The 19325-nt window shown below is 47.6% G+C and overlaps 1 protein-coding gene across 4 annotated transcripts in view; it reads left to right on the plus strand.

Annotated features, from left to right (window-relative positions):
* fyco1a (FYVE and coiled-coil domain autophagy adaptor 1a) overlaps nt 1-19325 on the plus strand; it is a 216304-nt gene that overhangs the window by 19958 nt on the left and 177021 nt on the right. For all 4 annotated transcript variants that reach the window (XM_055658169.1, XM_055658188.1, XM_055658195.1 and 1 more), the window contains exons 5-6: nt 5157-5263; nt 17872-18015. In XM_055658169.1, the coding sequence (XP_055514144.1) occupies nt 5157-5263; nt 17872-18015 (251 nt within the window). The remainder of the gene's footprint in view (nt 1-5156; nt 5264-17871; nt 18016-19325) is intronic.

Raw genomic sequence — 19325 nt, forward strand, 5'->3', positions numbered from 1 at the left:
GACGTGACGATTGGCTTCATCTATCTTGCAGAGACTGAGTGAGGCACACCACTTCCTGGTTTTATAGTCCCTCCCCCTCCCTTCAGCAGGGGCAGCAGAGAGAATGGCGAATTGTTTAAAACATTAATATATCTCAGATTTGTCATCGATGGGAAAAATCCTCCGCACCTGTAAGGCGGAGAGGGGCTCTGACCGAGGTGGCCAAAAATGACGGCCGTAGGTGGCGGCGTTCTGTCGGAAATCGCAGCACAGTGGGCCAAAAGCTCAGAGTTTTAGTAATATAGATAGTACGATGATTAGTATGGGTGTCAACGGTTATGGGGAGAAGGCAGGAGAATGGGGTTGAGAGGGAAAAATAGATCAGCCATGATTGAATGGCGGAGTAGACTTGATGGGCTGGATGGTCTCATAATTTATAAACTTACATATTGCCAATCTTTCACGTTCGCTGGATTTAAATCCTGGATCTGCCTCTCCAATAATACCAGAGAGACGTGACGATTGGCTTCATCTATCTTGCAGAGACTGAGTGAGGCACACCACTTCCTGGTTTTATAGTCCCTCCCACTCCCTTCAGCAGGGGCAGCAGAGTGGCAGAGCAGATCTGCCTCTCCAATTCCTCCGTCTACGCCACATCTGCTCCACGGATGAGGCGTTCCACACCAGGACATCTGAAATGTCCTCACTATTCAGGGAACGGGGGTTCCCCTCCTCCACCATAAATGAGGCTTGCACCAGGGTCTCTTCCATACCCCGCAACACTGCTCTCTCTCCCCATCCCCGCACTCGCAACAAGGGCCGAGTCCCCCTAGTCCTCACCTTTCACCCCACCAGCCGTCACATACAAAAAGTAATCCTCCGTCAGTTTCGCCACCTCCAACGTGACCCCACAACTCGCCACATCTTCCCATCTCCCCCCATATCTGCCTTCCGCAAAGACCGCTCCCTCCATAACTCCCTTGTCAATTCTTCCCTTCCCTCTCGGTCCACCCCCTCCCCGGGCACTTTCCCTTGCAACCGCAAGAGATGCAACACTTGTCCCTTTACCTCCCCCCTCGACTCCATTCAAGGACCCAAGCAATCGTTCCAGGTGCGACAGAGGTTTACCTGCATCTCTTCCAACCTCATCTATTGCGTCCGCTGCTCTAGATGTCAGCAGATCTATATCGGTGAGACCAAGCGGAGGTTGAGCGATCGTTTCGCCGAACACCTCCGCTCGGTCCGCAATAACCAAGCTGACCTCCCGGTGGCTCAGCACTTCAACTCCCCCTCCCACTCCGCCTCCGACCTCTCTGTCCTGGGTCTCCTCCATGGCCACAGCGAGCAGCACCGGAAATTGGAGGAACAGCACCTCATATTCCGTTTGGGGAGTCTGCACCCCGGGGGCATGAACATCGAATTCTCCCAATTTTGTTAGTCCTTGCTGTCTCCTCCCCTTCCTTAGCCCCCCTGCTGTCTCCTCCCATCCCCCAGCCTTCTGGCTACTCCTCCTTTTCCCTTTCTTGTCCCCACCCCCCCCCGCCCCCGATCAGTCTGAAGAAGGGTTTCGGCCCGAAACGTTGCCTATCTCCTTCGCTCCATAGATGCTGCTGCACCCGCTGAGTTTCTCCAGCTTTTTTTTGTGTAATCTCCAATAATACTGTTGGACTACATTCAACAGAAGGACTGTAGTTGTATACATTGACACCACCACCCACACATCAAGGACAATTGGCGATGGACAATAAAAGATAGCCTTGCCAGTGCCGCTCCCATCCAGACAAATAAATAATTGGGAGCATATAAAAAAACTTGAAGCATCGTCTAAATAATTTTTCCTTTCAATTTTTTCTCATGGCAGACAACAAGAAGGTGCTTAGATGAGATGTTGAAATTTCAGACAAGAGATTAGCTTTTGTCCACGTTCTTGAAAGAGCAATTTACCAAGAGTTTATGCAATTATAGTTTAATCTTTAACTGACGCATGAAATAATCAAGAGATGGTGCAGAGTCTTCTCAGGGAATACATGCTCACTCTAGTTTCTGCAGATGTGGTTATTACAGTTTGAGTGTATTGATTGGTCAGGTCATATCGTTGAGTTTATTGTCATATACGCAATATGAGGTTCAGGTACAATGACGATTTTGCTTGTAGTAACATCACAAGCATATAGATTCAGACAACATACAAAATTGAATTATAAATATGTTACACGTAAATTGTACATGAGTGAAAAGAAAAAAAGTCCTCAAAGCGAAAATTTACCTCGAGGCTAGAATTGGCCAACATTTTTTAAACCAATTGACAGTGTCTGTCTTCTGTGCAAATATGAAGTATTCTCGCTCAGATTGATGTCACAAATGAGCATAAAGATAAAGCATCAATGTCTGCAGACTCATGAAAAAATATGCAGTGTTTTACTATAGGAACCAATCGAAGAATTAAATTAATCTAATCCTGACGTGAGTTTGAATGCAGGTGTTAAATCGACTGATTTCAAATTGGCTCTTTTGATTAACATGTTTCAGTAACCAAATTAACCTGCTTTCGTCAAATGTGATTAAAGTAAAATTAATACAAATTTTGAAAAAGTAAAAATAACATCAGTCCCTCACTAAGTCTAAAGTAACGTAATGTGACAATCCTTCGGGAGGAATGTACTGGAGCCTGAAATCCTTGATTACCATGTTCTTTCCAGTTTTTGAACACTACACAGTACCATGATCTTTTATGTACTGTCTTTGGTTGCACTACGGACTTCAATTTTGCACTACAGGTGCACAACCTTTTATCCGAAAGCCTTGGGACCAGACACTTTTCGTAATTCAGAATTTGTCGGTCTTCGGAATGGAAATTTTTTTGCGTAGATTTTAATGGCTGGCTCAGTGGTAGAGTGTTCGGCTCATATCCGCAAGGTCGCGAGTTTGCGCCTTGATCCCGGCAGTTACTCGGTCGCGAGCTTGAGTCTTCAATGTGTTTTTTTTTTGCAGAATAAATAAATGTTTGTATGAAATGCAGTGTAGGAGAGGTGTACTGACTGTGTGGGCAGAACTTTGGAAGTGATTGCCCACCAGTCTAAAAAGCCGCTGTGTCTCCCTGTCCATGGGATAGCAGGGGGCGATCAAACAGCACAATACTCCCCTCCCCCTCCAACTCCAGAGGAATTCGCTCCCTGATGGGCCGCTACGGCGACAAGTGGCAGTTTGCCCACAGCCCGAGCTGCGCCACCCCAAGAACACCTTGCACACCATCAGCTTCTGCCCCTACGTTTTCCTCTGGAGTTGGAGCGGGGCTGGGCTGGAGTTGCTGCTGGTTGTGGGTCTCTGGGATCTCCGTGCTTGCAGTGGGCCTGGGGGTCGCTGTCCCGTTGGTCCTGACGTCTCCGGCCACCCCCCTGGACTGGAGCTGAGACTGGGAACTGTACCGCCCTTGCCCCCTCCCTCTGCAACTGCAAACAACCCCACTCTCCTGCAAGGGCGGTACAGTTCCCGGAGGATAGCAGGTGGCCGGAGACGTCAGGACCAACAGGAACCTGCTCCCCGATGGGCATCTACGACGCCCCGAGCTGCGCCCCGTCATCCGCAACCCAGGTTCCCCTGTAGTTGGAGCGGGGCTGGGCTGGGCTGCTGTTGGCTGTGGGTCTCTGGGATCTCCGTGCTTGCGGTGGGCCGGGTGGTCGACGTCCAAATGGTCCTGACGTCTCCGGTGACTGCACTGACCTGCAGCCATCGCCGACTTGAAGACAGTGCAAAGCCCCCGCGCCGGTGCAATGAGCGGGGAGCTGGAGAGGGGAGGGAAGGGGTCACACACATGGCCGGGAAGCAGAGGGGTGTAGGTGGGGTGAAACTGAAGGGAGCGACAGTCTGCTGCTGCCTACACTGTGTATCGTGTCTACCGTGGGAACTTTTTAACAGCGGGCAGACAGCAGCATATTGTCAATTATTAACCCTCCCGCGCAATATACCCTCACCTTCTCTTTTATGAATGGGGATTTAGTTCCCCTTTCTTCGAGGACCGACCGGAGGTTCCACTGTCACCTCTGCGGGCCGCCCTCGGTGAACGTCCTGTCTCCTTGTCCCTGGAATAGTAGGGGGCGATCAAACAGCACAATACCCCCCTCCAACTCCAGAGGAATCCGCTCCCCGATGGGCCGCTACGGCGACAAGTGGCAGTTCGCCCACAGCCCGAGCTGCGCGACCCAAGAACAAGACGTACCCCTTGCACACCATCAGCTTCTGCCCATACGGGGAGCGTGTTCTTCTGGAGTTGGAATGGGGCTGGGCTGGAGTTGCTGATCTGGGATCTCCGTGCTTGCAGTGGGCCTGGGGGTCGGTGTTCCGTTGGTCCTGACGTCTCCGGTGACTGCACTATGCTGCTAGCATCGCGACGTGAAGACAGTACAAAGCCCCCGCGCCGGTGCAATGAGCGGGGAGCTGGAGAGGGGAGGGGAGGGGTCACACACATGGCCGGGAAGCAGAGGGGTGTAGGTGGGGTGAAACTGAAGGGAGCGACAATCTACTGCTGCCTGCACGCTGAGTTTAAAAGTTACCACGCAAGACTCACGATACACTGTGTATCGTGAGTCTACCGTGGGAACTTTTTAACGCAGCTGGCAGGTAGCAGCATATTGTCAATTATTAACCCTCCCGCGCAATATACCCTCATCTTCTCTTTTATGAATGGGGATTTAGTTCCCCTTTCTTCGAGGACCGACCGGAGGTTCCGCTGTCACCTCTGCGGGCCGCCCTCGGTGAACGTTTTCAAGGACCTTTCTTCAAGGACCGAAAAAATGTCGCTATTCGGAGGTTTTCGTTATTTGGATCGTCGGATAAAAGGTTGTGCACCTGTATTATGATTATCTAGTGATACAGTTATTAATCTAGTTTATTATTGATTATCATAAATCTCTTGGTGTGTTATAATGTTTACGATCCTGTTAAATTATAGCAAGTGAGAATTTCATTGTCTCATGTCACTTCATCTCTTGACTTTCTGGACTCCTGAATTGTCAGTTACTAAGTTCACCAGGCAGCTGAGAATTTCTACTAGAACTAATTCTACTCGGAACTAATCATAACAGCTACAGGATATAAAATCAGCGAATGTATGGTGATTATTATTAAAGCGTACAATAATTTGTATCTGTATGTGATACATTTTGAATTTCTTTTTGAAGCTAAAAACCCCTCTTGGTAAAGGACGAGCATTTATCCGCTATTCGTTAGTCCACCAGCGCCTGGCTGATACTATTCAGCAATGCTTGATGAACACTAAAGTCACCAGGTAAGAGACTGACATTTGAATTGCTTATAATGTATAACAAAATCTTGATTTTTCTAATGTTTTCCATATTCCAAAGACATGCAGATCTGTAGGTTAATTGGCATCTGCAAATTATCCCCAGTGTCTAGGATAAAACTAGTGTACGTTTGTTGTTCGGCATGGACTCGTGGGCCGAAGGGCTTGTTTCTCTAAACTAAACTAAACATTGCTGTTTAATGTTTACTTCTTTTCTACTCTGTAGATGTTTGCCAGCACTTGTATTAAAGTTGTGCATGCCAATGCACCCTCTAAATGAGCTGACCATTTTGTTCATACCAAAGAAACTACTTTCTGTGGCTCGTGAAAAACCTGAGAATTGCAATGTGTTGTTTGAGCTTGTTTCCTACACTGTTGTCTTGAAATTATTTATTTATTTACAAATCAAATAATTTTCTTGTTGTGAATATTGTTTTCATTTATCATTTTTATCTATTCATTATTGCTTATGGGTTGGGTTCTCAGCGTCAGCACAAAACAGTTCAGTTTATCAATCTTATTCCTCTCATTTATAAGTAGAGGTCTACCACCGATTTTCCGGCACTCTTAGTTCCAGAGCCTTGTCATACTGTCTGTTTTGCCAGCCCAACAGAGGTTACGTAATTAATTAAAATTAATTTTACAGTTAAACTTGCATTTCTTGCACGGGCTGCCTCAGCACCAGTGAATAAGTTGCGCTTGGAAGACTCCATGAGGTTTGGATCAGAGGCCATCCCTGAGGCATAGGCGCTGCTTTCTAGGCAGGACTAACCGGCTGACTCCTGAGATTTTCAGAATCTTCCAAAATTGCAGTAGGGCAGGCGTACCCGCCGTCCTACGCAAGCATCCGAGAAGAATCCAGTGGTACAAGAACGGTCCGCCAAGGCCGCCAGGGGGCTGCGATACTGGCCAAGAACGTTGGCCTCTGAATTTGACTATGGAAACTGACCGCCAGGCCGGACGTCCAGAGCCCTGGCCACAGGAGGCACTTGATCAGCTGTGGAAGTCCACTTTTTAAGGAAGTTGGGAGGATATAAACAGGAAATCACAGAACACTTAGCTGCCGTCAATAGTAGTGAAAATATAAGAAGCGATAACCATGCACAAAAATAATAATAGTTGGACTGGCCAGAGTTAACATGGATTTATGAAAGTCAAATCATGTTTGACAAACCTGTTTTTCTTGAGGTTGTTGCTAGCAGAATAGACTGGGTAGAAGCATTTGTTGATGTGTACATGGACATTCAGATGGACTTTGAAAGGTGGAACACAAAAGCTTATTACAATTCGAGAACATATGATGAATGTAATGTACTGGAAACTTGAACTAAGCATCGATTAGAGTCAATAGCCAAGAGAGTTTTATTGTCATGTGTCCCAGATGGGACAATGAAATTCTTGCTTGCTGTAGCACAACAGAATATGTAAACATAAGACCAGAGGTGGGGGTCTGTGCATTTATGTAAATAAAGCTTGGTGCACGGACACTACCATCATCGAGAGTCACTGCTCAGCTAACCTAGAGTTTCTCATGGTTAAATGCAGACCATTCTTTCTTCCCAGAGAGTTTACTTCCACTGTTGTGACTGCAGCCTATACTCCTCCGGATGCTAATGCTAAGCTTGCAATGAAAGAACTGCATACTGCCATTAGCAAACAACAGACGCACAACCCCGAGGCAGCCTTCATTGTTGCGGGTGACTTCAATCACTCCAACTTGAAGACTGTACTCTCCAAATTCCACCAACATGTCTCCTTCGCCACTAGAGCAGACAAGTACTGGACAAAGTCTACATAAACATGGCTGAAGCTTACAAAGCCGTCCCCCTCCCCCACCTTGGACAGCCTGATCACCTCTCATTGTTCCTGCTCCCAAATTACTCTCCACTCATCAGATGTGTTAAACCCACAGTGAGGACAGTTACAGTTTGGTCAGAGAGAGCGGACTCCACACTTCACCAGTGTTTTGGAAACACTGACTGCAATGTTTGCAGCTCAGGCCACCCTTGACTCCCACACGGACATTGACCTTATACCTCCTCCGTTTTGGTCTTTTATCAACCACCATTAACAGTGTCATCTCCCTCAAATGGATTACCACATTCCCGAATCAAAAGCCATGGATGAACAGCGAGGTCAGGCTACTGCTGAAGGCACGTGACACCGCTTTCAGGTCAGGCGATGCTTGAGCCTACAGTTCATCCAGGGCTAACCTGAAGAGGGGCATCAAGAAGGCCAAGCATAGCCACAAGCTAAGGATCGAGGAGCACTTCAAGAACAACTCCGACCCCCGACGCCATGTGGCAAGGCATCCAGGCCATCACGGCCTATAAACCCACCAACACCACCCCCACATCCAGCGACGCCTCCTTCCTTGAGGAGCTTAACCACTTTTATGGCCGCTTTGACAGGGACAATCTAGAGATGGCCATCAAGGCTGTGCTCCCTGCCGATCACCAGCCCCTCACACTCACCCCCATCGACGTGTATGCGGCACTGAGCAGGACTAATGCACGTAAGGCTGCTGGCCCTGACGGCATCCCCGGGCGCGTCCTCAGGGCCTGTGCTGCGCAGCTGACAGACTTCTGGACTGACATCTTCAACCTGTCACTTGCCCAAGCAGCTGTCCCCACGTGCCTTAAAACCACCTCCATCGTGCCGGTGCCAAAACACTCCACTGCGGCGAGCCTCAACGACTTCCGCCCAGTTGCACTTACTCCCATCATCACCAAGTGCTTCGACAGGCTGGTCCTGGCACACCTCAAAGGCTGCCTACCTCCCACACTGGACCCCTATCAGTTCGCCTACCGCAAGAACAGGAGTACGGAGGATGCCATCTCCACGGCACTTCACTCCGCCCTCTCCCACCTCGACAACAGAGACACCTACGTGAGAATGCTGTTCATCGACTATAGCTCAGCATTTAACACCGTTATTCCCTCTAAACTGATCACTAAACTCATCGACCTGGGCATCGACCCCTCCCTCTGCAACTAGATACTGGACTTTCTTACCAACGACCCCAGTCTGTTAGGTTAGACAACCACACCTCTTCAACCTCTTCAACCCTCACCCTGAACACCGGCGTTCCACAGGGCTGTGTGCTGAGCCCTATCCTCTACTCCCTCTTCACCTACGACTGCACACCTGTACATGGTAATAACACCATCATCAAGTATGCAGATGATACAACGGTGATTGGCCTCATCGGTGTCTGAGACGGGCCAGGAAGATCATCAAGGACCCCTCTCACCCTAACCATGGACTGTTTGCCCTCCTCCCATCAGGGAGGCGGTACAGGAGCTTCAGGTCTCGAACTAGCAGGATGAGGAACAGCTTTTTCAACAACACACTTACATTGTTGAACTCGGAATCCCGTCGCTAGATATCTTTGGTCTCTCCATCCACATTGTTAACCAGTACTCTTCTTACTCTAATGTATGCTTGTTCTGTATTTTTTTTTTTAAATTCCTATCTTGCACTATGACTATGACCAGACGCTAAACTGCATTTCGTTGTACCTATACTTGTATCTGTGCAATGACAATAAAGTTGAATTGAATTGAATTGAATTGAATAATGAAATCTCCCACATGACCACTGGCTTTCTTACATGCCTTTTCTATTTCCTGATGGAATTTATACCTTACATCCTGGGCTACTATTTAGAGGCCTGGACATAACTCCCATCAAGGTCTTTTTGCAAGAACTGCTCCTTGCAGTTTCTTAACTTTACCCACAAGGATTCTGCATCGTCTGAACCCATGTCTTTTATTGCAAAGGATTGGATTTCATTTCTTAGCAACAGAACCACCCTATGCCCTCTGCCCATCTGCTTGTCATTTCAATAGGATGTGAATCCTTGGATGGAACAGGTCCTTTATACATTTCTAAACTTTCTGTCCTATTTCTTATTCTGGAGACTACTGTAACCACTCCTGTGCTCTCCTTCCCTTTAATTTTATCAATACATTTTGAATCTGTTGACCACCACCATTCCGCCCTCCCCCACAATTTAGGTTGAAGCCTTATCTACTGCCCCAGTTATGCCAGGCCAGGTCCCTCGGCCCATCAAGGTTAAGTGGAGTCCAACCTATTGGAATATCTCCTTCCTTCACCAATACTGATGCCATTATCCCACCAATTTAAACCCTCTTCTCTTTCACCATTCTTTGAGCCATCCATTTAACTCTCTAATCTTATTGATCCAATGTCAATCTGCACTGCCTGTATGTGATCCTGGGTATTGGGCATTTTCTGCATACCCATGTGCCTGTTTATCCATGCCAATATGCTCATGGCTCAGGTAGCAATCCAGAGATGATTACACATTCCTTCTCTCCAGAGATGCTGCCTGTCCTGCTGAGTTACTCCCTTTTGTGTCTATCGTCGACAAGGGAGATGCCGTGATAGTCTGGCGGGATGTCCTCTACCGGGCGGATGCCAGGTGACAACTCTCAGACCCCTCCTCCTACTTATACCGTGATCCTACAGATTAGCATGAGACCTTAATCTCAAACACCAATACTGATTTCACCACTTCCAGCTGTCTGCCTTCCATGGCCTCCAACCTTATGGTTTCCCAGCCCCTCACAGCCCATTTTTATCTTCTCTCCAAAATCCAGAAACACAACTGCCCCGGCAGACCCATTGTTTCAGCCTACTCCTGTCCCACGGAAATGATTTCCACGTACATTGACTACATCCTATCCCCACCTTTGAAACCTTTGGTCCACTCTCTGCCGACCTACAGTGCCCTCCTTAATGTTTGGGACAAAGACCCATCATTTATTTATTTTCCTCTGTACTCCACAATTTGAGATTTGTAATAGAAAAAAATCGCATGTGGTTAAAGTGCACATTGTCAGATTTTATTAAAGAATATTTTTATACATTTTGATTTCACCATGTAGAAACTACAGCTCTGTTTATACAGAGTCCCCATTTCAGGGCACCATAATGTTTGGGACACATGGCTTCATAGGTGTTTGTAATTGCTCAGGTGTGTTTAAATGCCTTCTTAATGCAGGTATCAGAGAGCTCTCAGCACATAGTCTTTCCTCGTCTTTCCATCACCTTTGGAAACGTTTATTGCTGTTTAACAACATGAGGACCAAAGTTGTGCCAATTAAAGTCAAAGAAGCCATTATGAGACTGAAAACCAAGAATGAAACAGTTAGAGACATCAGCCAAACCTTAGGCTTACCAAAATCAACTGTTTGGAACATCATTAAGAAGAAAGAGAGCACTGTTGAGCTTACTAATCGCAAAGGGACTGGCAGGCCAAGGAAGACCTCCACAGCTGATGGCAGAATAATTCTCTCTATAATAAAGCAAAATCCCCAAACAGCTGTCCGACAGGTCAGAAACATTCTTCAGGTGTGAATTTGTCAATGACCACTGTATGCAGAAGACTTCATGAACAGAAATACAGCGGCTACACTGCACGATGCAAACTACTGGTTCTCTGCAAAATTAGGATGGCCTGGTTACAGTTTGCTAAGAGGTACAGGTGCACAACCTTTTATCCGGTGTTCCGGAAACCGAAAAACTCCAAAAACCGGCCATTTTTTCAGATGTGGTCTGCGCACCAAAGCTCGCGTTTGGCGCCAAACTTGACCCGAAACGACCCACGGTCAACCCAGGTCTGTACTACTGTAGCGGCTGCCTCCTCCCCGGAGACCGGGAGACGCTTAAACATCTGTAAATCATTGCTTAAATGTTAGTCAGTTAGTTTGGAGGGCTTTTATGTGAAGGGGTAAACTTTAATTCTTAGTCCCCTACCTGGTCGGAGAGGCGGGGAGCGGTCAATGCCTTACCGGGTCGCCGTGCAGTAAGCTCCGCAGCGCTGTGGCCGGTGGGGCAGCGGGCGTCGCCAGTTGTAGCTCCGACCCCGGCAACTCTACCCCTGGCTGCGAGGCGCTCCAAATCCAGCACGGCCCGAGGCCGGACGCCCCAGCTCCGCGAATGTCGGGAGTCGGCAGCGTCGCAGCGCTGGGATACCAGCGGGGAGCGGGCAATGCCTTACCGGGTCGCCGTGCGGCAAGCTCCGGAGCGCTGTGGCCGCCGACCCAACGTTCGCGGAGCGTCGCTGGATTTGGAGCCGCGCAGCCAGGGGTAGAGTTGCCGGGGTCGGAGCTCCAACCGGCGCCGCCCGCGGCCGGACGAAGCCCCCAGCTCCGCGAGGTTGGGAGTCGCCGACCAGGTAGGGGACTAAGAATTAAAGTTTCCCCCTTCACCCCTACTCCACCACCACCACCACATAAAATCCCTCCAAACTAACTGACTAACATTTATGCAATGATTCTCCTGGTCTCCGGGGAGGAGGCAGCTGCTCCAGACTTTTCAAGCCGCCCGCGCTACTTACCTAATCTACGCTAAAAATCTTCCATTCGGAAATCCGAAAATGTCCGAAATCCGACAAGTGTCTGGTCCCAAGGCTTTCGGATAAAAGGTTGTGCACCTGTACTTAAAAGAGCAACCACAGTTCTGGAAAAAGATCTTGTGGACAGATGAGACGAAGATTAACTTGTATCAGAGTGATGGCAAGAGCAAAGTATGGAGGAGAGAAGGAACTGCCCAAGATCCAAAGTATGCCACCTCATCTGTGAAACACAGTGGTGGGGGTGTTATGGCCTGGGCATGTATGGCTGCTGAAGGTACCGGCATACTTACTTTTATTGATAATACAACTGCTGATGGTAGTACAGGTGCACAACCTTTTATCTGAAAGCCTTGGGACCAGACACTTCTCGGATTTCAGAATTTTTCGGATTTCGAAATGGAAGATTTTTAGCGTAGATTAGGTAGGTAGCGCGGGCGGCTTGAAAAGTCTGGAGCGGCTGCCTCCTCCCCGGAGACCGGGGAATCATTGTAAATCATTGCTTAAATGTTAGTCAGTTAGTTTGGAGGGATTTTATGTGGTGGGGGGGGTGAAGGGGGAAACTTTAATTCTTAGTCCCCTACCGGGGAGCGGGCAATGCCTTACCGGGTCACCGTGCAGTAAGCTCCGGAGCGCTGTGGCCGCCGACTCCCAACATCGCGGAACTGAGGCTGCGGGCATCCGGCCGCGGGTGGCGCCGGTTGTAGCTCCGACCCCAGCGAACTCTACCCCTGGCTGCGCGGCGCTCCAAATCCAGCGCCGCCCGCGGCCGGACGCCCGCAGCCCCAGCTCCGCGATGTTGGGAGTCGGCGGCCACAGCGCTCCGGAGCTTACTGCACGGCGACCCGGTAAGGCATTGCCCGCTCCCCGCCTCTCCGACCAGGCAGGGGACTAAGAATTAAAGTTTCCCCCCTCACATAAAAGCCCTCCAAACTAACTGACTAACATTTAAGCAATGATTTACAGATGTTTAAGTGTCTCCCTGGAGAGGAGGCAGCCGCTACTGTAGTACAGACCTGGGTTGACCGTGGGTCGTTTCGGGTCAAGTTTGGCGCCAAACGCGAGCTTTGGTGTGCAGACGACATCCTGGAAAAAATGTCCGGTTTTCGGAGCTTTTCGGTTTCCGGAACTCCGGATAAAAGGTTGTGCACCTGTAACATAATTAATTCTGAAGTATATAGACATATCCTATCTGCTCAAGTTCAAACAAATGCCTCAAAACTCATTGGCCGGCGGTTCATTCTACAGCTAGACAATGATCCCAAACATACTGCTAAAGCAACAAAGGTAGACAAAAATGCTGGAGGAACTCAGCGGGTGAGGCAGCATCTATGGAGAGAAGCAATAGGTGACGTTTCGGATCGAGACCCTTCTTCAGACTGATGTCTGGGGAGGGGCAGGAAAAAGAAAGGAAGCGACGGAGACAGTGGGCTTATGGGAGAGCAGGGAAGGGGAGGGGAAGGAGGGGGAAAGCAAGGACTATCTGAAATTATAGTAATCAATGTTCATACCACTGGGCTGTAAACTACCCAAGCAAAATATGAGGTGCTGATTCTCCAATTTGCGCTGGGCCTCACTCTGGCAATGGAGGAGGCCCAGGCCAGAAAGGTCAGATTTGGAATGTGAGGGGGAGTTGAAGTGCTGAGCCATCGGGAGATCAGGCTGGGTAGTGCAAACTAAGCGGAGGTGTTGGGCGAAGCGATCGCTGAGCCTGCACTTGGTCTCGCCGATGTAGATAAGTTGACACCTGGAACAGCGGATGCAGTAGATAAGGCTGGAGGAGGTGCGGGTGAACCTCTGCCTCACCTGGAAAGGCTGCTTGGGTCCTTGGATGGAGTTGAGGGGGGAGTTAAAGCGACAAGTGTAGCATTTCCTGCGGTTGCTAGGGAAAGTACCCGGGCAGGGGGTGGTTTGGGTAGGAAGGGACGAATTGACCTGGGAGTTACGGAGGGAACTGTCTGCAGAAAGCAGAAAGGGGAGGAGATGGGAAGATGTGGCCAGTGGTACGATCCCGTTGGAGGTGGTGAAAATGTCAGAGGATTATATGTTGTATGCAATGGCTGATGGGGTGGAAGGTGAGGACAAGGGGGACTCTGTCCTTGTTACGAATAGGGGGATGGGGAGTAAGAGCGGAGCTGCGGGATATAGAGGAGACCCTGGTGAGAGTCTTATCTATAATAGAAGAAGGGAACCCCTGTTCCCGAAAGAATGAGGACTTCTCTGATGCCATGGTTTGGAACACCTCATCCTGGGTGAAGATGTGGAGTAGACGGAGGAATTGGGAGTAGGGGACAGAGTCCTTGCAGGAAGCAGGGTGGGACGAAGTGGAGTCCAGATAGCTATGGGAGTCAGTGGGTTTGTAGTAGATGTCGGCCAGTAGTCTGTTGCCCGCGATGGAGATAGTGAGATCTAGGAACGGTAGGGAGATGTCGGATATGGTCCAGGTGAATTTGAGTACTGGCTGGAAATTAGTGGTGTAATGGATGAAGTCAGTGAGTTTTGCATGGGTGACAGCACCAATGCAGTCGTCAATTGTAATTGTAATTGTAATTGTAATTGTCAATGTAGCGGAGGTAGCACCAAAGGAGTTTTTCAAAACTAAAAAATGGTACATTTTTGAGTGGCCAAGTCAATCACCCGAACTGAACCCAGTTGAGCATGCCTTTTATTTGCTGAAGAGAAAACTTTGGGACTGGCCCCCAAAACAAGCAAAAGCTAAAGATGGCTGCAATACAGGCCTGGCAGAGCATCACCAAAGAAGAGACCCAGCTACTGGTGATGTCCATGAATCGCAGACTTCAAGCAGCTATTGCATGCAAAGGATATGCAACAAAATACTAAACATGACTACTTTCATTTACATGACATTGCTGTGTCCCAAACATTATGGTGCCCTGAAAGGGGGGGACTATGCATAAACACTGCTGTAATTTCTACATATTGAAACCAAAATATATAAAAATGGCCTTTATTAAAATCTGACAATGTGCACTTTAACCACATGTGATTTTTTTTTAAATCGCAAATCTCAAATTGTGGAGTACAGAGGCAAATAAATAAATGATGGGTCTTTGTCCCAAACATTATCGAGGGCAGTGCATGTCCGAGATACCTCACATGTATTTAATGACTCTGAGCCCCCACTCCCTCATCTTTACTATGGACTATGTCACTCTACACCTCCACCCCCCACCAGGAAGGCCTTAACGCCCTCTGTTTCTTCCTCGGCCGCAGAACCGTCCAATTTCTCTCTATTAACACTCTATTCCGCCTAGCAGAGCTAGTCCTCACACTCAACAACTTCTTTTCTGACTCCTCCTACTTCCTCCAAGTCCACGGCGTAGCTATAGACACCCGCATGGACCCCAGCTATGCCCACCCCTTTGTGGGGTATGTTGAACAATCCCTGCTCCAGGCGTACACTGGCCCTATCCCCGAACTCTATCTCTGTTACATTGAACATTGATGCTACCTCCTGTAGCCATGCAGAACTCATGGACCATCAACTTCACCACCAATTTTCATCCTGCGCTCAAATTTACTTGGACCATCCCCGACACCTCCCACCGCTTTATTGATCTCAGTCTCCATCACAGGAAAGACTATTGACTGACATTTAAAGACTCTATCCCATACTCCCAATTCCTCTGCCTATGCCACATCTGCGCACAAGATAAGGTGTTCCATGCTAGAACATCCAAGATTTCCTCATTCTTTAGGGAACGGGATTCCCCTCTCCCATCATAGATGAGGCCCTCACCCATGTCTCCTCAGCACCCTGTAGCTCTGCCCTTGCTCTCCCTCTCCTAGTCACAACTAAGACGGTCCCCTGGTCCTCATCTCCCACCCCATTCACCGTTGCATACAATACATAATCCTCCAAAATTTCCGCCATCTCCAACGGGATCCCACCATTAGCCACATCTTCCCATCTACACCCCTTTCCGTCTTCCGCAGAGACCGTTCCCTCTGCAACTCCCTGGTTAACTAATCCCTTCCCACCAAACCACCCCCTCCCCAGGTACCTTCCCCTGCTTCCATTGAAGATTCAACACTTGTCGCTATACCTCCTCGCTCGACTCTGTCCAGGGACCCCGACGGTCCTTTCAGGTTAGGCAGAGGTTTACTTGCACCTCCTCCAACCTCATCTACTGTATCTGTTGTTCAAGATATGGACTCTTATACATCGGCGGAATTGTTTTTTTGCAGAACACTTTGCTCAGTCTGCTTGAACCCACCTAGTCTCTTGGTTTCTGGACACTTTAATTCTCCTTCCCATTCCTACACAGACCTTTCTGTCCTCGTTCTCCTCCGTTGTTAGAGGCTAAACGCAAATTGGAGGATAGGCATCTCATATTTCTCTTGGGCAGCTCACAGCCCAGTGGCATGAATATAGATTTTTCTCACTTCTGGTAGTCCCGGCATTCCTTCTCTCGCTATCCCTCACCCACCCAATTCGCACTAGCTTCTCATTGTCACCTTACAAACAGATTACACTGGCCTGTTACCTTTATCATCATTACCTTTTTGTGCACCTTTCATTCATTGTTCTTTATCTCTCCACATCACCATCTCTATCTCCCGTTTCCCTTATCCCCAACCAGTCTGAAGAAGGGTCTCGACCCAAAACTTCACCCATTCTTTCTCTCCAAAAATGCTGCCTGGCCCGCTGAGTTACTCCTGCTTTTTGAGTTGGAGTTGAAACCAGTTGAAACCAGCACCTGCAGTTCTTTCTTACACAGAGATTATTAGCTTTTTGATTTTGCTTTTCAGTTTGGCTCCAAGCTGCTCAAGTTTCCTCAGCAGAACTTCTTTCCTTGTTTTCCCTACATCATTTTGGAGCACGTGGGATACATGGACCATGACAACTGGATCTTTCCCCACCCAATTTCAATTTCCTCTGTAGGGCCAATGAGTCTCTCGATCCTTGCGACAGGGAATTGTGATTATTCTCCCGTCTATGCCATCCCCAACTATAAAAGCGCTTTCTCACGGGGCGACTTGACGCAAGATGTAACCACAGTGAAGTGGTCGTGGTCTAGCACGATATCACACGATATAACAGGGGGGTAGACAAAGAGTTCTCGGCATTTCTGTTATTTGTGCGAGTGACTTGTCCGTCTCCGGAGCTTTCCCGTTAAATCTTGAATGAACATTGTGAACTATGAAGTGTCGCGTGGCACAAATGATGTCACTTTTTTTTTCACACACTATAAATATCCTCCCTTGGTTGAATTGGCTCAGTTGGAGACATGCCTGTACTAATGCTGTGACTTTACTGCAGGAAGATGCCACATTACTTAGCCGATGTTAGTTGCACCCAAGTTTAAATTTCCAACGTGTGTTTCAGAAGTACCACAGATCCCCACCTTTATAAATTTCTATCTGGCAGTGTTTTCTGTCAGGAATTTCAGCCCTTTGTCTATATTTGATGACAGTAACTACAGACAAAGGGCTGAAATTCCTGAGACAGAAAACACTGCCAGATAGAAATTTATAAATGTGGGGATCTGTGGTACTTGTAAAGAGTCAGCGCAGAATCCTTGATAATCAAAAACTGTCTGAATCAGCAAGTTAGATACAAAATGCTGGAGTAACTCAGCGGGCCAAGCAGCATCTCTGGAGAAAAGGAATAGATTCCATTTTTGGTCGGGACCCTTCTTCGGGATGATTGTAGGGGGGAACTGGAAGCAAGAAAAGACCAGGACAAATCAGGGCCAACAACAGATGACCTCAGCAGGGTATTTTGAAGAGGGGTCCCGACCCGAAATGTCGCCTAACCCTTTCCTCCAGAGATGCTGCCTGACCCACTGAGTCACTCCAGCACTTTATGTCTATATTTGGTTCCCTGATAGGCCAATTGTTGGCTAGGGATAGTGTGATCCCAAGAGGGGACCATTGTTGCAAACCTTGGCCTGGTTAACCAACATTTACTGCATGGGGGAGGGGGTGGGCGGGGGAGAGAGAGAGAGTGTAAGTATATGGATCTGTTCTTTCAATATTAATTTCAGATATTAATGTAATAAACCTGTACTTAGATATGGCGACAGAATGACAAGCGTTCATTGTCACTTTTTTGTTTTATTCATTTGTGAGAGTAGTGCGTGTCTCAGTATCCCAGAGAACTGTGAAGTGTTTGTTAATCTGTTAAGCATTGTTGCTTCATTTTGCATTTGTGATTTTATTTTTACCTTTCTTTCAAATTTTAAAGTGACTGGTATTATGCTCGAAGTCCATTGCTGAAATCTCATCTCGTCTCTGATATTGTTATTCATCTGTATGAACTGAATGAAGTGCAATTTGACTTGGCTTCTAGAGGGCATGATTTGGATGCTACTTGGCCATCATTTGCACGGTAATATACATTTGTTTGTATTGATTTGGTTATTTGAAGATTTATTAACTGTAATTGAAATGCAGCAATAAATGAAATGCTTACATACCGTAAAATGCATTAGTCCATTATTTAGAAAGTTATTAAATTAAGCATTATTATTAATTTAATAATTCCAACTATGTAGAAATATTTTTCATTGTACGGATTACAGATTGGATGTGTGTCAATGAAGGGGATCTCGTTGAAACTTACCGAAGTTAAGAAGGGGGAGAAGGCAGGAGAATGGGCGTGAGAGGGAAAGGTGGATCAGCCATGATTGAATGGCAGAGTAGACTCGATGGGCCCAGAGCTTAATTCTGCTCCAATGTCTTATGAACTCATGAACTTGTAATGAAAGGCCGAGATAGAGTAGATGTGGAGAAGATGTTTCCACTAGTTGGAGCGTCTAGGACTAGAGGGCAGAGCCTCAGTATTAAAGGATGTATCTTTAGAAAGGAGGTGAGGAGGAATTTCTTTAGCCAGAAGGTGGTGAATTTGTGGAATTAATTTCCACAGATGGTTGCAGTGTCCAAGTGTTTAGGTATTTTAAAGCAGTGATGATAGGTTCTTGATTATTAAGGAAATCAAATGTTGCAGAGCAAAGGCAGGAGAATGGGGTTGAGAGGAAAAGATAGATTACTATGATTGAATGGTGGAGCAGATTCAATGGGCCAAATGGCCTATTTCTGCTTCTATGTCTTAGTAACATGAACGATAATTATTAACTAACTACTAGACTTTCAAAGGGTGATCTCAGAAAGTTGAGAGGTGCTCCAGTCAATTTGTGTGAATTGACATCGGAATTAATTTGAATAGAGCATGGAAAGGGGACATCATGACCCTTCTGCAGACCTGAAACGTCACCTATCCACATTGACCAGATATGTTGCTTGACCTGCTATGTTACGCCAGCGCACTGTGTCTTTTTGTGTATGAACCAGCATCTGCAGTTCCTTGTGTCTGCCAAAGATAGGCACAACGTGCTGGGGAAAAATGTGGGCAACATTTCAGGTTTCGGGACACTTGGCTACTTGTTGATGTTCCTGATGTTGGGGGAGTCCAGAACCAGGAGTCACAGTTTAAGAATAAGGGGTAGGCCATTTAGGACTGAGATGGGGAAATTACGTTTTCACCCAGAGAGTTGCGAATTTGTGGAATTCTCTGCCGGAGAAGACAGTTGAGGCCAATTCACTGGATGTTTTCAAGAGAGTTAGATTTAGCTCTTTGGGCTGACGAAAGCAAGGAATATGGGGAGAAAGTAGGAACGTGGTACTGATTCTTGATGATCA

The sequence above is a fragment of the Leucoraja erinacea genome, chromosome 2, assembly GCF_028641065.1.
Source record: "Leucoraja erinacea ecotype New England chromosome 2, Leri_hhj_1, whole genome shotgun sequence".
Lineage (NCBI taxonomy): Eukaryota > Metazoa > Chordata > Chondrichthyes > Rajiformes > Rajidae > Leucoraja > Leucoraja erinaceus.